Below are 23,797 nucleotides of genomic sequence, written 5' to 3' on the forward strand. Positions count from 1 at the left end.
GAGGGCAAAGTGCTTTTAACCATAAGCGAGAGAGAAATAGGGTTTCACTTCCACTCGACACAAACTAGGTCATATTGGGACTAACATAGGGTTCCATTTTATTTCAATAATTCGCTTGCGCGCAGGGGTCTTTAGCAGTGGGAGGACCCAGAGGAAATCCACAAGGATGGACAGGCAATCCTTCTCCTTGTCACGTACAACAGTTGAATCAAACCCATGCCAGTTGACTCAACGACAGACCTTTTAATACAGCGCGCAGCTTTCAACCATAAGGTGCTGGTAACAGTGACAAAGCAAAAAAATAAATTGACCAGATCCTAGTCCCTATTTCAGTTACACAAATTATATCAAGATAAATTGCAATGGATATTTCTTATTCAATCAATGATAATTTAAACATTATTAATAAATATCACAGTTAGATAATTTATAACAAAATAAACCTAGTTGAGATAATATTCAATATCTCATATCACATTACAGCAGATCAATATATTCATTATAATTCACACAGACACAGAGTCCATTAGTTCTGAGAGAGATAGGGAGAGAGGTGGTGGAGGTGGGGCAAGCAAGAGGAGGAGGGAGAGAGGAGGAGAAAGATGACTGACCACTCAACACAAACCAGGCATAACGGCAAGGGTGGAATGGGGGCCCAGAGTCCATTAGTTTTGAGAGCTGATGGTGGGGGCAAGATAGAGAGGGGGGAGGGGGTATGCTGACCACTTAACACAAACAATACTTAACAGCAAGGATGGAATGGGGGCCAAGAGGCCATTTGTTTTAAGAGAGAGGAAAAGAGGTGATGGGGGGAGAGAGGTGGTGCAAGAGGAAGGGAGGGGGGTGCAGGGAGGAGGGTGCAAGAGAGAGGGAGGAGGGTGCAAGAGAAAGGGAGGGGGTGCAAGAGAGAGGGAGGCGGATGCAAGAGAGAGGGAGAGTGGGAGTGCAAGAGAAATTAATGCTGTCCACTCAACACAAACCAGATTATTTGGGACTAACATATATCAGTATCAACATCTGGGCTGGTAATAGATCTGACTAGAAAATAAAAGTTGGACATACCAAAGGGCACAGGTGAACCTAATGTCTGTTAATATTTCTGTTATCACATATTTCTTTTCAAAATTTCCATATTATACTAAATATGTATAAAAACTAACAACATTCAAATGTATTCCAAAAACTGAGTGAAATTTGTTTCCATGGTAACACAAAAACTATAAAATCATAGGAGTTTCTAATTGGTAGATGACTCAACAACTAAACAGGTTGATATGTGTTCAAAGATTCATCATTATAACAAGCAGTTGCCATTCAAGATACGCCCACATTTTGCAACAGATGGGCAGAGAACAAGCTAGGAATAAAATATGTAATTTTTTTGTACAATCAGGGGCCATAATCCAGGAAGTTACAGTCCGATATGCACATATATAAAAAAAAACAGAGATATCGAATAAAAATTTTGACCCCTAGAGGGTTCACAACAATTGATAGGCCCTGTTACATGTATATACTTTAATGAAAATGTGGGCTTATAAAAAGACAATTTCTGCACATAAACATTTTACCCCAGATGTAATATATAAAAATTGGAATGAACCCAGAGATGTGGCGTTGGATCATTTATCAACTACACAACTGTACAACATAATTAGATAAATATAGTGCCTTGAATCTCAGAGTGATCTTTTGAAAGAGAGAAATGGAGTTTAACGTCCACTCGACACAAACTAGGTCATTTCGGGACTAACATATGGTTCAGTTTTATTTCAAAAATTCACTTGAACGTAGGGGTCTTTATTTAGCAGTGGGACAAAACCGGATACCCACAAGGTTGGACAGGCGACCCTACTCCTTGTCACGTACAACCGGGGAATCTTTTTGAAAAAAGACAAAAAGTAACAACCACCCACCCGCATCAGAGAGCCAGTATATTTTTTTTGTATGGCTTAAGGGGTTTTGGGGGCATAATTTTAACCATGAGCAATTAAATGATGTAATTCCTCAAAGACACATGAGTATCGTTTTTTAAATATTTCTATAAATTCTGGTAGAGCCATCTTCTTCTGTAGTTTTGTCTGTTTATCTTCTATTGATGGTAAATCTATTCTACGGGATAACCTGAAAGATTATAAAAATCAAAATTAACCAAATCATGTTTAAAGGGTACAACTGGGGATTCGAAACCACACCAGTTGACTCAATGACAGGCCTTATGATACAGCATGCACGTGCATTAGTTAAGATTAAAGAGCTGACAGTTCTCGCTATGATAGTTAACAAACGGTTGCCATGAAAGATATGCCCACATTTTGCAAGAGATGGACAGAGAACATAATCCAAGAGGTGACACACAAATTTCGAAAGGAACCTAGATCTTTGGGTTACACACATAAATTTTAAGTTTCATGAAAATTTGATAAAAATTGTGACCTCTAGAGTGTCCACAAGCTAAAAGCGTAATTTTTTGTACAATCACGGGCCACAATTGATGAAGTTAGTACATGTACCTTCCGATATCGAAGGGAACCAGAAATTGCAGACCAGTCTAGCACCATCTAGATGTTGTAAAACTCGCGGTCGTTGTTTCATGTGTTATCTAGTGCATGGAGACAAGACTTCCCGTAAGCCATTACATGAACTGAATCCTCAATCAGCCAGACAACCCATCACCCATTATCCCACCATCAACACATGTTAAAAACTTACTCAGAAGGATCCAAATTACTGAAACCAAAATCAGCTGCGGTTAACCTAACATTGTCTGCTAACTGATTTCTGTCAGATTCTTCTAGTATCACCATATTTACACATTCTAACATTTCACTGGTTGTTAAACCAACAACAGACGACATATTTACGCAAGCACACACCATCATCTCCGCTAATCTCGGGTTACAAAATACCACATTATCTAAAAAACAAAGAGAGAAATTGTTAATATAAATTGATCCATATTATTATTCAAATGTAAGTACGGTATCCCAAATTTCAGCATGTTCAAACCAATAGTGTATGGAAGACCAAACAGGTCTTTATTCTTCACTATCATTGGTAACTTCTGTTAAATTACTTATTAAAGATACATTATGGACCATTAGATAAAGAACTGGCAGTTCTCACTATAATAGTTAAAAACTAGATAATGTAAAGGGAATATGCTGACAATTTTAGTCAAATTGATCCACTCTGAACCTAGATATTGGCAATAGAATTTTAGACCTAGCCTCGGTCATCATTACTAAAGTCGCTACGATAAAAAAACGTAGTCTCGATTATTTATTTATGGATTTAATCATCAATGAGCGTTGAGCAGATCGGATTCATATCCAGTGACGATCTGACATGTAAGATGGCATCGAGAGTTGATCAATGTCTTTTCATGGCAATAAATGTCTAATTAATAATTTAGATAAAATTTCAGGCCTAAAGAAAGACCGGCGATAGGCAGATTTAGCTCTTGCATAACACCGATCCTTTTACTTTTTATAATTCAGAATTTCATTTTACTTGTCTTTACTGCACAAGGATCTTGAAAACTTGTTATATTACTGGCGTCTTAGTTGAAGTGAAGGATTAGCCAATGAAACAGTCTGTTATGGCAAACTCTTGCTGTGTGATGCACAGAACCACTAGAAACATCAATGCTGATTGATTAATCAATGTATAACGTCATAGGGTCAAAAGCCACTAGTATGACCCCTCACGCGACCTTCCAGTACAACCGCTCAGATCTTCATGTGGTGTAGGCCATCAAAAGTATAAAACAACGAAACGAAATATAGATCTGTATTTTATTCAGATTGTTACACATAAAAACAAATGTATGAAATATAAAATGTATAGACCAAGAACTTCTACAACATTGTTGACCATAACATTTCAGTTTTCATTATTCATTAATTTAACAATGAAGATTACTGACTCGTCAAGAACTGGCTTGTATTTACAGTTTTGATATTTTGATTTGACTTTTTTCGATTCTAGAATGCTGCAATATGTTTTCAATACCGCTAAATTGAACTTAGTTCCTTTAGGAATAGTCTCTGGTCGAATCGGTATGTTTGCTGGCCATTTATACATGTACATGTATCTGTCCCTATAGTATATAGCTGCAATATGAAAACACTGTTCTTTCCCACCTCTGTTCTAAGGCTATTTTGGAAGCCTAAGAACAGAGGATAGGAACGGCTAGCAAACAGCATCCAGTCAGAGACTGTACCTGAAGGAACTACATGTACACTGCACTGCACTTTAGAAGGATTCATTCAATTATGCTTCATCTCAACTGGACGGCTTATCATCATTCTATAGGTGTAGGGGTTTCAAAAACATGTTTGACTATTGGTAGTAAAAATAGAAATGAAATGGGGTTTAACGTCCTACTGTTGTGCTCCAACTGGGCTAATGAAGATGGGCTTACGCCATACAGTGTGCTATAAATAAGGGAAATTTTGTCCGGACAGCATCACTATGGCCTACTCTTATATCGAATTCCAACTGCCAAGGGTTCTTTACATGCACGCCAATATGTACATGGGACCTCAGATTTCCGTTCCATCCGAAAAACTTAACAGCTGTCCTGTCCGGCCCTCCGTCTTGCACCACTGACAAGGGGAAACCACACTGGAAAATCCTGAAGAACTGCGAACCCGCAACCTCCTGGTTATCAAGCCAGTGTCTTACTTACTTATCCACTGTAGAAACAGACTTGTGAAACTGGTGACTAGGGTGATAAGTAATGGGAGAGTTAACAAGAATATGAATCAAACCTACTATAATTGTCTGAGATGGCCCAATTAAAACAAAACTCCATAAAAAATGTTATTAACACATAAAATCTCACAAATTGCTTACCTGGTCTATTTTGAAAGATTGGATTTGTCATATTAACCACATCTCGTTTTTCAAGCGACGTTTTTATATTTACGTTATAATCCCATTCATTACGACTGCTTTCTTCTGTCCAATGAAACTCTGATTTGAGAATATTGCTTGTTCGTAAAAGTTGTTTGAGTTTTTTTAACGGCATACTAGAGGACGGACAATAAACCACAGTCGAGGGTGATAAATATCCTTTAATTTCATCTGCGATTCCTGGTAACTGAGACGGAAGAACACAGATATACAACAGATCTACAGATGACACTAATCTCTTGTTGCCATAGTAACAATCAACTCCTTTATGCTGTAAATATTCTGAAAGAAGATTGTTAGGAACATACATAAAATAAAAATCGAAAGCAGAATCAATCCTTACTATTCCTATTCCGTAAAAAAGAAACTGCACATCAGAACGAATTTGACAAAATTGAATACCTCTACATCAATTGGCCTTGTCACATGAGTAAAATCTTATAATGGCAAGTGGTACGAAATGTCCTCATACCGAAACCACCTAATTGCAATCATGTTAAAACGTATAGTCGTTAGGATGGGATGAAAACCGGAGGTCCGGTGTAAAACGACCCTCATAGAATACTGTATGCCCGTCTTCATACAGTCCCGTCATAGCAGAACATGTTTCATTTTACTTTTTTAGGTTTAACCCTTTTAACCCAAGCTGAAAGCACTGTAGTGGCCACAATAGGAGCAGCCAAAATGTTCTCCTCTGAACTGGGCTAATGAAGACGGGCATACGCCATACAGTGTGCTATGAAGGAAATTTTGCCCAGACAGCAGCACTACAGCCTACTCTTATATCAAATTCCTACTATCAAGGGATCTTTTATGTGCATGCCAATGGTTTTTCATCCCTTCTGAATGACGATTCGTCCTGCATCACTGACAAGGGGGGACCACGCCGGGAAATCAGGATCAACTTTCTCAGTCAATACAGGGATCGAACACCCGACCTCCAGGCTAGCGAGCCAGTATCTGACCCACTTAGTCACCATGACCGCCGCCCCCTTAACCAAGGGGCAGCCAACTGGCATCATTATCATAAACAGAGATATATTTTGTACGCCCAGTACAAAGGGTGAGTTCTGTTTTCTTGTTTACGTCCAGCTGTCAGACATCAAGGTACATGTAACAACTACGACTCATTTATGGAACCATAATTATTATCCAGTAACATTATTGACAATAGTATTTAAGAGTCGATTCAAAACGTTTTATGAACTAACCGACATAAATGTCATGAGAAACCAATTAGAGTTACCTAATGTTTCAGGTCTTCTAGTTGATATTTGTAAGTTTTGTAGATTCATTCGACCGAACGTAATCAAACAATGAGCAATCTGACTTCCTAATCTTCCGCCACCCAATATACCAACTTTAACACTGTCTTTTGTTTCATTGATATCATGTAAAATCATCGCAGTTTTTCTTGAAGTACTTTGCAGTTGAGCTCTCAATTGCCTAAAAATTGAAATAAAAGAGACATTAGCACATAAATGAGACATGGCAGGATTGAACTTTCAATCAAATTACAATACAAATATATATTTTGTTTTGTTTTTTAATACTTCCAATTGCCTCTACTACATGAAGATCTGAACAGTTGTAGTGGGAGGTTGTGTCAGAGGTCTTTAACAGTGGGACAAAACTGGAGGATCCGGGGAAAAAAACCCACGAGGTGGGACAAGCGACCCTACTCCTTGTCACATACAACCGGGGAATCTAAACTATGCCAGTTGACTCAATGACAGACCTTATGATACAACACGCTAACCATTCGGCCATCCATTCTAACCCTCAAAATTAGAATTAACCCGTTGAGGTTATATGACGTCCTGGACAACTGCCACTCACTGTGTGTAGGGCGTAATATAACACCTTGGAGGTATTTTCAGCAACCTATTCTTAGAACATAGTACATAGTTCTTCGTCACTTCGTCAAATTAATTACACAATGGGTAGTTAACGTTTTAAAAACGTCACGCTTAACGGGTTAATGAAGTGCAAAAAAAAAAAAACGCACCTGACTTCGCTCAAAATATCGGCTAAATATATGGAATGTGCGCATATTGATACAGTTATCGCGTGCGACCTGGATCTAAGTGATAAAAGTTCTTTTTCTTCATCCGTTAAAGCACTTTCAAACTGTAAAGATGGTAAACGTCTTGTAATATCATAAGAACTGTCAGAAGACGTGTTGTTAAGACGTTGTATCATCGCCATCTTTGTTTCTACGATAAATGACGCATGCGTCAACTTAACTTCCGACAATAACTTCCGATTGTAAGTAAACATGAAAATTATTTCATGTTTCCTATTACTTTTTATATCAGTCCTGCACTCATTAACCACATATCCAGCCACATAAGAAATATCTAATGATAATTAATTGTCATCAAGAGTATTTAATTATGACTGAAAGCAACCATATATCTTAGATAATTGATAGGCCTACCATTCCCCGCACTGCTTTGTTTGCAAGAATTTAATTTCTGCTTTGTTTTGAGACCCTGTGTTATATATGGCTACAGTCAGAAGAGCATTATGACATCCATGATCTATCTGACAACAGTAGAGATCTTACCATATATTATATGGGGATGGTCGATTCACAGTCCATAACGTCCTGATTTGACAGAATTGCAATTGAGTAACGCGGAATTCAGTCCTGTCACAGTTCTGTCAGTCCCGAATACGGAGGTGGTGTGTGTAGAATCGTGACATAATTAAACACAACAAATATGTTTAAGCTGCATAGTTGGTTGAGATATTTACTTATTTAGTCAACACATGCGTTGTAGTCCGGAGTCTGCCTTTTCAGTCGCTTGTCACTATTTTTGTGATTGAGAGATTTCAATTCCGGAATGTTGAATCGAGTACCCCCTATGTTAGTGGGAAAAGGTGACTTTAGGAGGTAGGCCTACATGATATCATATTTAAACATGTAGGCCTACATACATTATGCAAGAGCTAAATCTGCCTATTGCAGGTGTTTCTTTATGCCTTAAATGTTATATAAACTAGATATTTAATAACATAATCAAATCTCAATGCCATTTGATGGGTTCGACCTGATGAGCCCGATTTTCAACAGATTTGAATCCGATCTGCGGTTCATTGACTATTGATGATTAACATTGGTAACGATGACAATCAAGGCTACAGTGTTATTAAAATGAGGATTTCTCAGATCACAATGAAGTAATTTGATTGATTGGAGTGTGGAGTTTAAATGGAGTTGCCTCCCTTGTATGTCTTAGAAATTTCCAGAATTATGTTTACAAATGAAATGATGTTGCACAGCATAAGAAAGAAGATGAAACAAAATTGATTCAGGTTGTTTAAATCAGCTGAGTTCTAATTGATCACAGGTCATGGGTGGATCGATAATAAATTATGCATCCATATTGGAGAGTCAATGTGGCATCAGAAATAACAAAGTCAATTTACTTACTATTCTGGTTCTATTATTGATGGAGGTCCTAATGATAATCAAATATCCTAGTTGTTTGGATGGGACAAAAAGCTGTGGTCCCATGTACACATTCCTTGGTAGTTTGAATTCGGTATAGGCCATAGCGCCACTGTCTCAGCAAAATGTTTCTTATAGCATTCTGTATGGATGGCATATGCCTGTCTTCATTAGTCAAGTCAAGAGCAGAACAGTTATACATTAAACCCCATTTCATTTCATTTGTGATCCAGGATACAATAAAAAAAAGGGTGAATACAAATTCTATTACATTTTATTTTTTTTTCAGAATTATCAATTGAAGAGTTATTTAGAATAAATTAAACTTTGAAAATGACACATTACAAGGGAGCAGCCTCAGAAGGAGGAAGAGCAATGAATCTGATCAAGAAACGACAGAAAGAACAGGATCAGTTGGAGATGAGAAAGAAGAAAATAGAAGATGAATTAAAGGTCGGAAGTATTGATAAAAAATTTGCAGCACATTATGATGCTGTTGAACAGACATTAAAATCCAGTACTGTAGGTAAGATAGCAATCAGTTACCATCAGTAAGTCCCGAAATGACCTAGTTTGTTGAGTGGACATTAAACCCCATTTTGTTCTCTCTGTTTTCAGGTTTAGTAACTTTAGATGAAATGAAAGCTAAACAAGAAAGTGTAATTAAAGAACGAGAGAAACAAATGGCCAAAAAAAATGCTCAAGCTAAATTAGTTGAAAAAGAGAAAGAAGATAGAAAGAGAAAAGAACAAAAAAAGGTAAGATATGAACCAATCTGATTAAAATACAGATCTATATTTCATTTCGTTTTTTTATAATTTCGATGGCCTACACTACATGACGATCTGACCGTCATGTCAGTGGTCGTATGATTGGCTTTTGACCCTATGACATAGTTTACCTACAGTTCCGTGCATCAAACGCCACTCCTCGTAACAGACCGCTTTATTGGCTAATCCCTCACTTCAACTAGAACTCCAGTAATAAAACAACTTTTCCAGATCTTTTGAGCAGAGTTGAGTTTTTATTCGTTGCCCCCAGAGTTATGGCCCTTGTCACTTTGAAAAATCTTGTGGATGCTCTAGAGACAAAAGTTTGACTGAAAACCATACGGTTGAAGGACACGAGAACAAGGTCCCTAATGATTGTCAACAATTTCCAATAATTACTGCCAGAGTTATAGCCCTTGATCACATCACAAAAACCTGGTGAGAGCTCGAGACACCAAAGTGTTAGCATGGGGCAGAACTAGAAGTCAAAAATATCTGAATAATAACTTAACAGGTTGATACAATAAAAAAAATATGTGACAACCCTTGTGGACTGCTTGTACGACTTACCTGCTGTGGGTGGGCATATGTTTTGTTGCCTGGTACACACATCTACCTATTCAAGTAGTTGTGCCTTTAGCTAATTCAGATTTAATCATTTTTGTGTTTCCATAGAAACAGAATTGACTTAGTTTTTGGTAAACATGGAAGATTGATGACTGAGTTTTCTTGTTTTGATTATTGTAGATCACATTATTATCATTTGATGCTGAAGGTGACGACGAGGAAGAAGAAGATGAAGAAATGGAAATTGAAATACCCAACAAGAAAAAACGGCTTGGTTAGTTTGTTTTAATAATATTAGATATATAACCATCTTTGACTTGTTTTACACTATGGTTTCTCTGGGTTTTATTCCTGATTGTTTTCAAATTTGAGTGAAGTTTGTGTCACTACAGACCCGGAACTGTACCGCGCAGTGGGCGCTTACGGCTAGCCCCAGGATCCATGCACTTTATTTGAATTGTGCGTCTGTTTGTGATTTCTGCGTATTATGTCTTGTCCATATATTTGTTTTTGTGTAAATTATGTGTGGTGCAGTCCCCCTGCACTTACTATTACAGCTATATGATTATTACCATTACCACCTATTGACAGTTGAGGACTGTTAGTTGCTTGTGCGTTCCTTGGTATTCTCGAGACTTGATTACTGCAACAGTGCTTTTATTGGAATTCCCCAAAATCTGTGTGTAAAACTCAAAAAAATTCCTCTCCCTTGACTCCCATCTTAAAATCATTACATCGGTTACCCATAGATGCCCGGATAAGGTTCAAGATTCTAACATTGGTTTATATGTGTCAACTGATCTCATTTAGTTGTATCAACCAAATCAATCACTTCGCTCACAAAATAATTCCTCATTGGTTGTGCCGCAAGATAAACTGAAATCCTATGGGGATAAAACCTTTAGTGTCCGTGGTCCACATCTGTGGAGTAACTTACCATTGGAGATACAGAGTTCTCAAACATTAGCTGTGTTTAAATCCAAACTCAAAACTCATTTGTTTGTTACGTATTATCAGGATTAGCTATTTTCAGAGCATGCAATATGGAGTGAAAGCAATCATAAATGTACATTTTTATTATTACCACAAAGTTGATGTTATATTATTAAACACGCACGGTGTACATATTGTACAGAAATATAATATTTTATTATACATAAATAAAATAAAACCAATTCGAACAATCCAAACCATTAGACGAAATTCGAAATTCTAAAAAAAAGCTATCGGCAAAATAGTGTAATCAGCTAATGGACTGTTCATTGTGTATTGTTTATATTTTATACATATTTGTTGGTACCATCTTTATCAAATCATATCACTTTAATTAATAATGGTATGTACAGTAAAATCTGTATTCAGCTGCCACTCAAGGGAATTGTTGTGACTGACCCTTTAACCGGAGTGACCTCTCATAACATGAGATAGTTTATGTATTATTTATATATTGTAGGTATGAATCCAGAAGTAGATACAAGTTTTTTACCGGACAGAGACCGAGATGAAGAGGAAAATAAACTTAGGTATCTAATTCATTTCTATATATTTTGAATTCACGCTGGGTGGCCTTCGGATATAGACTATGGTTGCTTCTACTGTCTGAACTATCCCGCCCATGCTCTATCATATGGTATGGCTGGTCACGATGTCAGGTTGAACTATAGTACGAAAATCCGTGCAACCAGTATGTGGGTTATATAACAACTTTTCAGATCCTAGTGTAGTAAAGACTTATAAAACGAAATTTTGAACTATAAAAAACGAAACGAAATGAAATGAAATGGGGTTTAACGTCCTACTGTTCTGCTCCTAACTGGGCTAATGAAGACGGGCATACGCCATACAGTGTGCTATGAGGGAAATTTTGCCCAGACAGCGGCACTACGGCCTACTCTTATATCGAATTCCAACTGTGCAAAAAAATGAAACGAAATAGGATCTGTGTTTTAATCAGATTGTGTACACAGAGGACCTCAGATTTTGTTCCATCTAAACAACTGGACACTAAATGTCTTATGACTATAATCATGCTATTACAAGAGTTATTCCCCTTTAGTCTTCAGAAAACTCAAATTTATTTACCAGAACTTTGACATGTATTTCAAATAAAATTGCGAGCCATGTGATAAAGAAAGGAGAGGTGGTAACAGGTGTGCTAGAATAAGAAGCATTCCCTGTCTAGAACACTGCATAAATCTATTTGGAGAGACATTTTTAATTTGAACATGAAGTTACATGCAGCAGGAATTTAATAATCAGCAAAATGTTCCCCCCAAGCTTATTTGGGGGGGGGGGGGGTGTTGATGGCCGAATGGTTAGCACGCGCGCGTTGTATCATACGGTCTGTCATTGAGTCAACTGGCGGGGTTTCGAATCCCGGGTTGTACGTGACAAGGAGTAGGGTCGCCTGTCCAACCTCGTGGGTTTTCTCCGGGTCCTCCGGTTTCCTCCCACTGCTAAAGACCCCTACGCGCAAGCGAATTATTGAAATAAAAAAATTAAACCATATGTTTGTCCCGAAATGACCTAGTTTGTGTTGAGTGGACATTAAACCCCATTTCTCTCTCTCTCTCTCTCTCTCTCCCAAGCTTATTTGATAAATAATCCATATCTTAAATTCCCCCTCCACTCCCCAAAGTATTTTTGTGTTGAAGAATCTTCACATATTATGTGAAGTTGTATATGAATAATTACTTCTTACTATGTTGTATGTTATGTGCTTTGTGTTTATCATTGTTTTTTTTTTATTTTAATTAATTTTATTATTTAGATATTTTGTTAACATTATTTACTTATATGTAAAGTACTTTGAAGCACTTCGGTAGAGATTGAGCTGAAATGAAATGAAATTTAATGTCTTGATTTTCTACACGTATCAGGCTAATGGATCTTAACAGATGCACATGACCTCAGTTTTTTTTACTCTCATCCGAGGAACTAGATGCTCGTCCTTGCTATGCCATCAGGGATGCAACACTGATAAGCGGAAACCAGACTCAGTTTTTCATATCAGCCGTATAACTACATGTAGATGCTTTTCCTTGATAGGCCACCTGTCCTACATCAGACTGAAAAATCAGCAGGAATTGTCTTAGCCAAACGGGTGGTTCCAGTATCATACACACCAAGATACCATGACTCGGGAGACAGTACTATGCATTGTAATAGTTATAATGATGTATTAATTATGTATTAACCTTGTTGTATATTTTACAGGGAACAACTACGTCAAGAATGGGAAGAAAAACAGGAACAAATAAAGAAAGAAGAAATCGATATCACCTACAGTTACTGGGATGGATCGGGACACAGACGCACGGTTAGGATGAAGAAAGGCAACAACATGCAACAATTCTTACAAAAATGTCTGGAAAGTTTGCGTAAAGAATTTAATGACTTGAAATCCGTCACTGTAGATCAACTAATGTACGTGAAAGAAGATCTCATCATACCCCATCATTATTCATTTTACGACTTTATCGTAACCAAGGCTCGTGGGAAAAGCGGTTCGTTGTTTAATTTCGACGTCCATGATGACGTGAGAATGGTGAATGATGCTAAAGTCGAAAAGGATGAATCGCACGCGGGTAAAGTGTGTTTACGAAGTTGGTATGAAAGAAATAAACATATTTTCCCTGCTAGTCGATGGGAACCTTACGATCCAGAGAAGAGTTGGGAAGGCTACACTATTTCTGATAAAAACGCTGCTAAGATTACTGTCAAGTGAAAATTGAGACCGTTTCAAGAAAAGAAAGTCATAAATTGGGTCGCATATCTAAAATGATGTGCTTTATGTGGGATGTTTTGTAGCAAACTGAATTGTGCTGCATATCTTAAAAGTTGAAATTAATATGGGTTAAGATATGACAAACTGAATTGTGGTGTATATCTGAAAGTTGATGTTAATGATATAAAATGTGACAAACCAGAATATGATAAATATATTGATTATGATCCACGCTTTATGCTAGAGAGATGCTTCAGACATTTCTATTGATAAAAACTGTCCCCTGTAAAACATGAGGGGACTGTAGATTTCGTCTTCATCAGTCTGTTCGACTGTCTCTTTTATTTTTCCTGATTTTTTTCAAATTAAAATTTAAGATCGTTAAATGAAATTTAGTACACTACCATTCATTTCTGAGGTACAGATCAAGTTTGTTTTTGGCGTTATCCGCTTCTTACAAATGTTATATTGTAAAACTTGTTTCGTCCTGTAGGTGACGTGCATTTTGATTCAGCAATCTGCCCTGGTTATTTTTATGGACACTTCTTACACAAGGAGACAAATAAACATTGTAGTTAAAATCTTTCAATATCAACTTACACCCTGAACATGTAATGGATGCAGGATTTGTTTATTAGTATAAATGTTGATGGATATTGAATAAATTGTTATTTGTAATGAAGCTGCGTTCACAATTTTTTTCTATACTGATTTTGGCTTAAACATGCATTATGCAAGAGCTAAATCTGCCAGTAAATGTTATCTAAATATGCAATTAGACATCAATTAACTTATCCGGACCTTAACCAACTCTCGATGTCATCGCTAGCTTGCGATATTTACTGGATTATAATCCGATCTGCTGCTCAACACTCATTCATGATTAAATCAAAAAATGGATAATCGAGACTATGTTTTTTATTGTACCGACTTTAGTAATAATGATCGAGGCTAGGCCCAAAATTCAATCGCTAAATTCACGGTTCAGAGTGGATCAATTTGACTGAAATTTTCAGCAAATTCCCTTTACATTATCTAGTTTTTAACTATTATAGTGAGAACTGACAGCTCTTTATCTAATCTTCCATAATGTATCTTTAATTACATGAAATATGAAAGATATTATCTTCAATACATGCATGTATGTGACTTGGTTGAATAATAAAAGCCCGAAATATTCCCAGATTGATTGCAATTTGGTACAATTACGACCCAAGTCTTTATGTATATTTTTTCTTATATAAAAATAAAAGTTTGAAATGGTGGGAATTGTATAGCACAGGAGAATCTGATGGAAATTTTGCCAAGACAGCATGTACTTTTCATAAAATAAGATTCCAATTGCCAACATATCCCGGAAATAATGGCCCGAGAAATCCCTCTCTGGCCATTGCTGGATTGACATCTGATACTTGAGCTTTTGAGGAGTGTGTCTATTCTTCCTGTTCTATTAAATCTATCCCAAGTACAGAAACATGACAGCCCTTTGTTTAATCTGGGGTCTTCCCTAAAACTTTGGACAGTGATTAAAAACGACAAAAGTATTGTTCGTCTCCAAGCAGTATTGTTTACATTGTAGCCGTTTTGATAGCCTCGTTTGTCACCCAATTAGTTTTTCTGCAATATTCTGCTATGCACTGGTTAATTGGGCGTAATAAATTTCATGAGTCCTTATGTAAACATATCTGGAGCTCTGTTTAAAGCCAAATAATATTGTTATGCAGTTAGGTATTGGTTGTTGATCGGACTATTGACCAGTCATAATTTGGAACAGAATCTGCTTTCGTTCAAACGAAACACTGCGAGGAGTATGATTGCCAAGGTTTCTATAACGTCCATGGCAACTTGTATACAGGATTTGAGTTTTTTTATTCCATTTGAAGGACTAGACACTGTTCCTTGCCAGGCCCTCTGTCCTACACTGCTGCGTAACTTGGTAATATGTAATCAAACAATTCAGAATTCCGATGGCAGGTTTCCTTTTTAACCCGAATCCTTGCGAAATTTGAAAATAACTCAACCTGTAGACCCAATGAATAATCCCCGATGAAAAAGAACTCAAACCCAGGGAGTTATCAGAAGATATTGTGCATGGACGAAGTTGACAACATTATACATCCACGTAAAATGAAATGGGGTTTAACGTTTAATGTCCTACTGTTCTGCTCCAAATTTTCTGAACTGACTGGGCTTATGAAGATGGGCGCAATCCATACAGTGTGCTACAGGGGAAATTTTTCCCGGACAGCTGTAAATTTCTCAACCTACGTCGGGATTGAACATTGGCAACTCCAGGTTAGCAAGCCTGCACCTTACTCACTGAGTCCCTGTGGCTGCCAAGTCTGTATTAAACATACATTATGCAAGAGCTAAATCTGCCTATTGTAGGTCTTTCTTTAGGCCTGAATGTTATATAAATTATTAATTAAGACATTTATTAACAAAACAAGACCATAATCGACTCTCGATGTCTTATCTGTCCGATTTTCACTGGATTTGAATCCGATCTGCTGTTAAACGTTCAGCACATTCCATTTACATTATCTAGTGTTTAACTATTATAGTGAGAACTGTCAGCTTTTTATCTAATCTCCCATAATGTATCTTTAAGAGTGAGTGAATAAAAGACAGAACCAAAATCGACAGCAAAATATTTATTTCTTTTATAGACAAAAAGCATAAGAAGTTAGTAAGAGATTAATTATTGAGGAACACAATTTTAACATGGAAGACACCTACTATCAATCTACATCCTAAATATTTCACAATCTGTTCTCGTTAAATCTACCATAGTATACAAACATATACAGAACGCATCCTCACTAACAACCAATCATAGATCTTGTACCACATCACCAACGGATACGGCACAACGTGTCGTAGATCTTGTACCAATCACTAAAGAATACAGCACAAATCATATTACTTTTCATAGATTTGCAAAAAAAACATAAGTAATCCTTATACAGAACTTGTCATAGATCTAGTACCAAATCACTAAAGAATACAGCACAAATTATCTTTATTTTTCAGATATTTGAGAGAAAAATGTAGAATAATTATTTTTAAATATAATAATAAAGGGAGGGGGTTGAGATGTGACCAATTTAATGTTTTGACAAAGACTTTCTGAATTCTAAAAGGAACTGGTTAATTTTTTCTAAAACAAAAAGTGGGGTGGGGTGGGGAGTGGGGGGGGGGGGCTATAGCTAAATGTACAAGAAAAAAAACCACTTACATGTTCATATTTAATTACATTTATCTTCAATTGTCAAGTTTATAGATACATTATGTAAGGACTAAATCTGCCTATTGCAGGTCTTTCTTTTGGCTTCAAATGTTATATAAACTAATATTGAAACATTTATGACGAGACGAGCCTATAATCAACTCGCTAGAGCAGGACGTTGAACTCCCATTTCATTTCATTTTCTCTAAAACTACTAAAAAAAACATTAAAGCTTAGCTAGGTAATAAACTAATTACATCACATTTATATGGAAAACAAAATTAAACTGTTTTCTTACTTAAACTCCAATATAAAGTCCCAAGGCACTTTATCTAATAAATAAAATAAATATGCAATTACTAATTTTAAATCTAATAACTGGTCAAGATTTATAATACCCTAATGGCAAGCAATACTTTCAAGAGAGTAGGCCTTCATGCTAATTGTGAACTATATTACATTGACTTGTATTTATTTTATTAAGAGTCCAATGAGAGGCAGAGATTTTCTTTAAAGTTTTGAATTTCTGATAAACCATATGCCCTATAGATCTAATAGAGTTTCATTGACTAAATAAATACATGACATCATGCAACAATTCAAAAGAACAAAAGTGTTGTTCTTTGGTTTGAATAAAAACCATTATGATTTGAAAATCAAATGCAATACAAATGACAATTATGTACAGGTACTCGTTTGACAAATCAATATTAATTTGTGTTCTTAACAAGACCTGAACCATCTGCCTTTACAAAAAACATGAATGATTTTATGAATAAATTTTTCAGGGATTTATAATGCCAGGAAATATTCAGATCATAATGTGAAATTATGAATTTTGTTGTCAAATCCAGTCCAAGGATCGAGTTTATTTTCATTTAAATTTGCTGAAAGTTATTTATATTTTCAATAAAAGATTTTAAGAATTTTCAAATCTGAACTATTTACCCTTTGAGTGACCAGATTTCCGACCTTGACGTGGGATTCAGACCTTTATTTGTTGGCATCCAGACTTTGGACGTCAACTGTTTGTAAGACAAAATGGAACATGGGAAGGCAACTTTGTAGTGCCCCCCATGTTTTTAAGTCCTGGGGCCTGCTTCACGAAATTTTAACTAAGATAAAATCCAAATTTTAGTAATTTGATTGGATAATATTAGATTGATTTTAGTGCTTAGCCAATCAAAATTGAAGTATCTAATAAAATTGGATTTTATCTTTAGTTAAAATTTCGAGAAACTGGGCCCAGACGTCCGATGCACTTATCCACGAACCCATAGTAGAGGCAGTGAAACATTCCGGAACATTGGCAGTCAAAGGGCTAAAGATTAATTTTTCAATACGTGAAAACAAAGAGATGAAGAGCAGATACAAATTTCAGCACAACTGGCAAACAAGGTGATTGGCGCCCGAGTTCTTCGAATTGAAAATGGGCTGGTGTTAACACATTACTGAATGTTAGGTTTATTGCACTTCAAATGAACATTTCTTAATTCACTAGACATAATATCAATATTTGAACTATTCAAATTTAATTAATTGAATATCAAATAAAACGTGTCTAAATTTTTTTGACATAATATCCATATATAAACTATTTGAATCTAATTACTTGAATATCAAATAAAATCCAAGACATATATTTATATATGTGATATAAACAGAACAATTTTAAAACTTATTTCAAACAATTTTTGAAATTAATTAAATAAAATAAAATATTATAATTTGATGACTAATCAAAAATGTCATGCAAATTAAATAAGCACTCTTACAATAAAATTAGGGACATGCAGGTAACAGAACATCGTCAGACAAAAATCGAGAACCCATCCAAATAAAAATGAAGGACGGTTAAATTAAACATCTAACCCATCTTCCTGAAGCAACGACCACATTACCACAAGTTTTACAACATCTAGACGTTGCTAGACTGGTCTGCAATTTTGAAATTTATAGTTACGTTATCTCCCTTTAATGATGATATGTGAACAATAGCATCCAATCAGAGGTTGTGACACAAACACACTCAAATCAACCATGGCGACCTCCATGGAAGCCTCGACATTGAACGAAACTTGAACTTTGCAACTCGATTATCACTGGCATATATTTTAGCTGGAAAGTGCAAGACTTAGTATTCACGATGATCGAGAAATCTGATAGGCCCCCAGCTTGATCAGGAACCAATTGAAATTAGTGCTGAAATACGCAGGGTATTACGTGAAGGGCTTGATAAGATGTAAGGAGTTAAAGCGAGATCAAGCCGTTTATTGAAGATGCATCTAACCAAGATTCCGGCACTAGCAATACATATATTTATTTCTTAAAAGCTGAACTCCATCTGTCATAGATATTTCAAAATTATTTTTGGGGGGCAACATATAAGGCCAATGATATACCACCAGATTGAATTTGACCTGTCTATTGTCAAAGTACCTTTGCCTGCTCACACATTCAAATTCTCATATTTACTCGATTGACACTTTCAAGAGAGCGAGAGAATTCCATTCTGTAATACTCAATCAAGAATTCCCTAAAGATATCTTATAACATCTACACATAGGGAATAGTCTGGTCAGAATTGGAATAAATTCCTGATTTTGTCTGGCAACATTCTGTCCCCTGGAAGCCAAACATAGCTTTGGTTGAAATTTAATACACAATATAATAATAATATAACAAGAATAATATATAATGATGAGATATTCACACAATGAGCACTGACACATATAATAATAATAATAATAATACAGTAACATTATAGTAACTAATAAATGATGAGATTGGAGATAAACATATCTATTACATCAAATAAAGTCAGAGACTCACAGTCATAAAACTTTTATTTTACTCAACCTAAGAATTACGGTACTCAAATATGTAACTGAAAAAGTCAGAAGCAAAGGTCAAAGTTTTTTTGTTGTTTTTTTTTATATTACTCAACTTAAGAATTACTCAAATCTAATAAGTCAGAGGCATAGAGTCATAAACCATGAGTCATAAAACTATTTTTTAACCCAAATTTGTCACTAATAAAGTCCAAGTCATAAAACTCATACTTTACTCGACTAAAGAATATCTCAAATAGTATCTATAAAAGTCAGGGACCCATAGTCATATAACTTTTATTTTTACTCAACTAAAGAATTAGTCAAAAAATGTTTATCTTATTCAAATTAAACATTACTCAATAGTTATAAAACTTATTTTACCCAGCTTAAGAATTACTCAGATCTCGATCTTATAAAGTCAGCCATATAACTTATATTTTACTCAAGAATTACTGAAATGTGTATCTAATAAGTCTGGAGCCCAGAGTCATAAAACTTTTTATTTTACTCAACTTTAGAATTACTCAAATCTGTTACTAATAAAGTCAAGGACCTAAAGTCATCCAAATCATATTTTTTCTATTTTATATATAAGAATTACTCAAATATCTCACTAATAAAGTCAAGGGTTCAAGAAGAACTTTGTAATTCTTAAGATGAGTAATCATGAAGTCTTAATCCATGAATATGTGGCCTTACATATGAATAGTAAAATAATGCGTCGTAATAACTATCTAAACAAAATATTTCTTTCATTAAAATTGTTCACCTTTTAAAGAAAGATGAAAGCAGATATTTTTAAAATATCCAAAAACCATACGAATACCATTAAAAGAGCAGCAATGACACAAAATGATTTGCGTTGCTAATAAATAAGAAAGTTATCTGCAGTTCTAGATAGGAGATGTGTGGCCACATTAATATCAATTTGTTTTTGATCTTAAAAGCCCAATAAATGTACAAACAATGTTTAGCTCTGGGAACAATTATCAATAGAATCTATAACCACTAATAAAACAACTAATTTACTTAAAATATCATAACTATTAATATGTGACAGATGACGACTGTAGTCAAAACATGTAACATAGTAATCAGGGCCGTTTTTGTCCCCAAATTGGGCCCTGCAGTTGAATGGGACCCTGCAGCTCACCAACTTGTAAATGTTTCAAGCAATCTGACAGCAGGGCTGCCAGGTGTGGCTATTTTCAGGTATTTATCAATTACTAAATGTGAAGTAAACCATAGTTGGCCTTAAATATGAATGAATAGAGATCTAGTTAAAGTTATTCATATCTTGCAATGCTTTCATTTCCTGTAACTTCGGGTCTGCCAAATTGGACCCGGCATTTTCTACAACCGGCCCTAATGGTAATATATAGACCAGAACTGGAACCCATCATGATTACATCACCCACATCTTGGAACTGCGACATCAGTCAATCGATGCACAGTTGTCCAAGGAACAAGCCTGTCAAGATTCATGTCAATTGTACTTGAATTGACAGAGCCTTATGCACTTTTCAAGGAGAGCGTCATCTCCAAGAGAGACAAACAAGAAGATGATTAGCACTTGGGCCCCCAGTTCCTGGTATAAATAATGCGAAAACTTTAGTATAATGAGCCATTTTGAAAAATAGGTGTTGGACCTTTTCAGTAAAGGCTAATATATATATCTAATAAGAGCGTACATAAAATCTAACTACTTCCTCAAAACATTAATAAATCACTAGTTTAAAATACGGAAGACTAGCTACATTTTACCTAGAATGTGAGACGCTCGCTTAAAACCGTGAGATTAGCATATTAAACCACTGAGAATTTGCTAGCGGGTGACAGTTCTCAATCGAGTCATATTAACAGGCGAGTGACAGCTTTAAATCGGTTCTAGATGAGTCATATTACTGCGTGAAATTACCGTAGTTAACCACTGACAATTTGCTAAATTGAGTCTTGACAAGTCATATTAACACAGCTTATCGAGTCTTGACTAGTCATATTAACACAGGTTATCGAGTATTGATTAGTCATATTAACACAGCTTATCAAGTCTTGACTAGTCATATTAATACAGCTTATCGAGTCTTGACGAGTCATATCAACACAGCTTATTGACACTCATTGTTCTTTAAAATAACAGCACTTTACTAAACATGAATTTTACACTAGAATCAAGCACAAGTTTTTCTGTTAAAATTTATACATTTTTAAACATTTATATTCTTAGAAATTGAGCTCTTTCAGCCCAGCATTACAAAAATACATGAACAGTGATTTCTATTATATAATGACCTCTAAATGGAATGTACATTGTATTTTCTGTGCTAGAAAAAAGCAAATATAATTCATTCCTATATATAATATCGATTTATGAAATTTATTATTAGATCAAAACAACTAAAATAAAAATAAACAATCATTTTTCGTTATTATAGGGACTAAACGATCATCCAACCCTTTCTTTTTAGATTACAATTTTCCTGGATTACAATTACAATTTTCCTGGATTACAATTACAATTTTCCTACATTACAATTTTCCTACATTACAATTACAATTTTCCTAGATCACAATTTTCCTAGATTACAATTTTCCTAAGGTGTACCGGTACTTAAAATGTTGAGCAACTTATCTCTGAATTCTATTAAAATTCCAGTTTAATATATAATATAGAAGTAATACTGTTTTCAGATTTTTAGACTAAAATTCAAATAGCTAACATACATTGTGTATTGTATAAATAGTTTTAGTTTACACACCTCCAGACTATATCTCCCATAGCAACTATATAGATATTTTAAGGTGGCTATTCCGTGTATCAACCTACTATAAAGTCATTATGCGTATGCGATATTAACCTCCAATAACCACATGCTTTTATTTTCACACGCACATGGTAAGCAAAGGTTGATACTTGGCGATTATCTTACAGTTTGTGTAAATGTCAGATAGCGTCCTATTTCCACAATTTTCATTTGAAATAAAAACAGGGGTCTCCAAAGTTATGATTTTTATTTTGAATAATAACATGGAAAACATACACTGTCTGTTACTGGTGGAGTAAACAGGGTCTCCAAAGTTATGATTTTTATTTTGAACAACAATGTGGAAAACAGTTGCTATCAACTAAATACACTGTCTGTTACTGGTGGAGATATACTCTGTGTATTTGGTGACTTTTGGCAAGGTATATGGAAATGAGACAAATTAGTCAATAGTTGAGTTAATATAAGTACTAAAGTATTGTAACTTTTCTTGGTCGAGTTAATTAAAAAGTACTAAAATATTGTAACTTTTCTTGGCTATAACTTTCGATTGTGTGTCTTACAGGTATTTATGTGTGGTGGAGTCTTCCTTCACTTACTTTTATAATCATCAGCATGTAGCATACAACTAAATGGAAGATTAATTTAAAATAATAAAAATATCGACATGTCCATCATACTATTCCTATCAAATCGTAATTAATTTAATATTCCTGTTTATAATAGGGACTGAAAGGAACATTAAGTAAAACATTTCCTTTTCGAAATGAATATTAATTATTTTACTACTAACAAAGGCAAATTTCATCCGTGGAAAAAAAGGGAGAGACATCTGTCATGGTGTGGGGACACATGTTTTTTACTGTTTTCCATGTTCCAAACTTGCTACTATGATCGTTCAGATCACCACCATCAAACACGGAATATTTATCTTCTGATAATGGTCGATTAATCAGTCAATTATAATATGCACGTGACAATTAAAGGAGATATTTACCACATGTACATACACATTAAACATAGATCTATTTAATAAATATCAACAGTTTCCGCATGTATCCTTTTTTTGTTAACAAGTACAATTTTACATTTAAAATTATTGTGTGCACAATTTACCTTCCATCAGTGCGTCATATTTACATTGTTTATTTTACAAGTTTAATTCTTGATACATAAAATAAATACAATTTTGGCGTTGTAACCATTTTGTCCATATCTCTTGTTCCATTTGCACATTCGCGAAAACAAAATTACAATCAAATGTCTGTTTTCTTACTGAACTTTAAATCAGTTCAAAAAATCTTCCAAGTTTCACTCTTGTTCCTCATTTATCCGTAATAACTTTATTCTTTCATTCCATCACATTTGTCCTTCTTTCACTCAGTTCTCTCATTTTCAAACAATTTCTCCAATTGTCTTGTTATCTTCTATAATGCTGAGTCATATAATCCAAAGATGGCCACCGGAAAATATTTGATGTGCGTCTGCCATTGTGATGATAACTGGAAAAACTTTACTCCGGTCCATT

General features: G+C 35.2%; 2 protein-coding genes across 3 annotated transcripts; one reads left to right on the forward strand and one right to left on the reverse strand.

Annotated features, from left to right (window-relative positions):
- Window positions 1–353: 353 nt before the first annotated feature.
- On the reverse strand, window positions 354–7,128 carry LOC126822386 (NADP-dependent oxidoreductase domain-containing protein 1). The gene is made up of 5 exons (XM_050551276.1): window positions 6,929–7,128; window positions 6,167–6,366; window positions 4,861–5,202; window positions 2,713–2,917; window positions 354–2,124 (listed from the first exon to the last, which is right to left on the reverse strand). Exons 1-5 carry the CDS (start codon window positions 7,126–7,128, stop codon window positions 1,977–1,979), a joined length of 1,095 nt encoding a protein of 364 aa, XP_050407233.1. The 3' UTR covers window positions 354–1,976.
- LOC126822390 (protein FAM50A) lies at window positions 7,106–14,649 on the forward strand. Of its 2 annotated transcripts, none has more exons than XM_050551286.2 (6): window positions 7,106–7,188; window positions 8,667–8,903; window positions 8,996–9,135; window positions 9,895–9,988; window positions 11,168–11,237; window positions 12,931–14,649. In XM_050551286.2, exons 2-6 carry the CDS (start codon window positions 8,711–8,713, stop codon window positions 13,439–13,441), a joined length of 1,008 nt encoding a protein of 335 aa, XP_050407243.1. In that variant the 5' UTR covers window positions 7,106–7,188; window positions 8,667–8,710; the 3' UTR covers window positions 13,442–14,649. The 2 variants fall into 2 exon arrangements, with proteins under 2 accessions (XP_050407243.1, XP_050407242.1); XM_050551285.2 differs by lacking the exon at window positions 7,106–7,188 and adding an exon at window positions 7,858–8,241.
- Window positions 14,650–23,797: the final 9,148 nt, after the last annotated feature.

This window comes from Patella vulgata, chromosome 5, assembly GCF_932274485.2.
Source record: "Patella vulgata chromosome 5, xgPatVulg1.2, whole genome shotgun sequence".
NCBI lineage: Eukaryota > Metazoa > Mollusca > Gastropoda > Patellidae > Patella > Patella vulgata.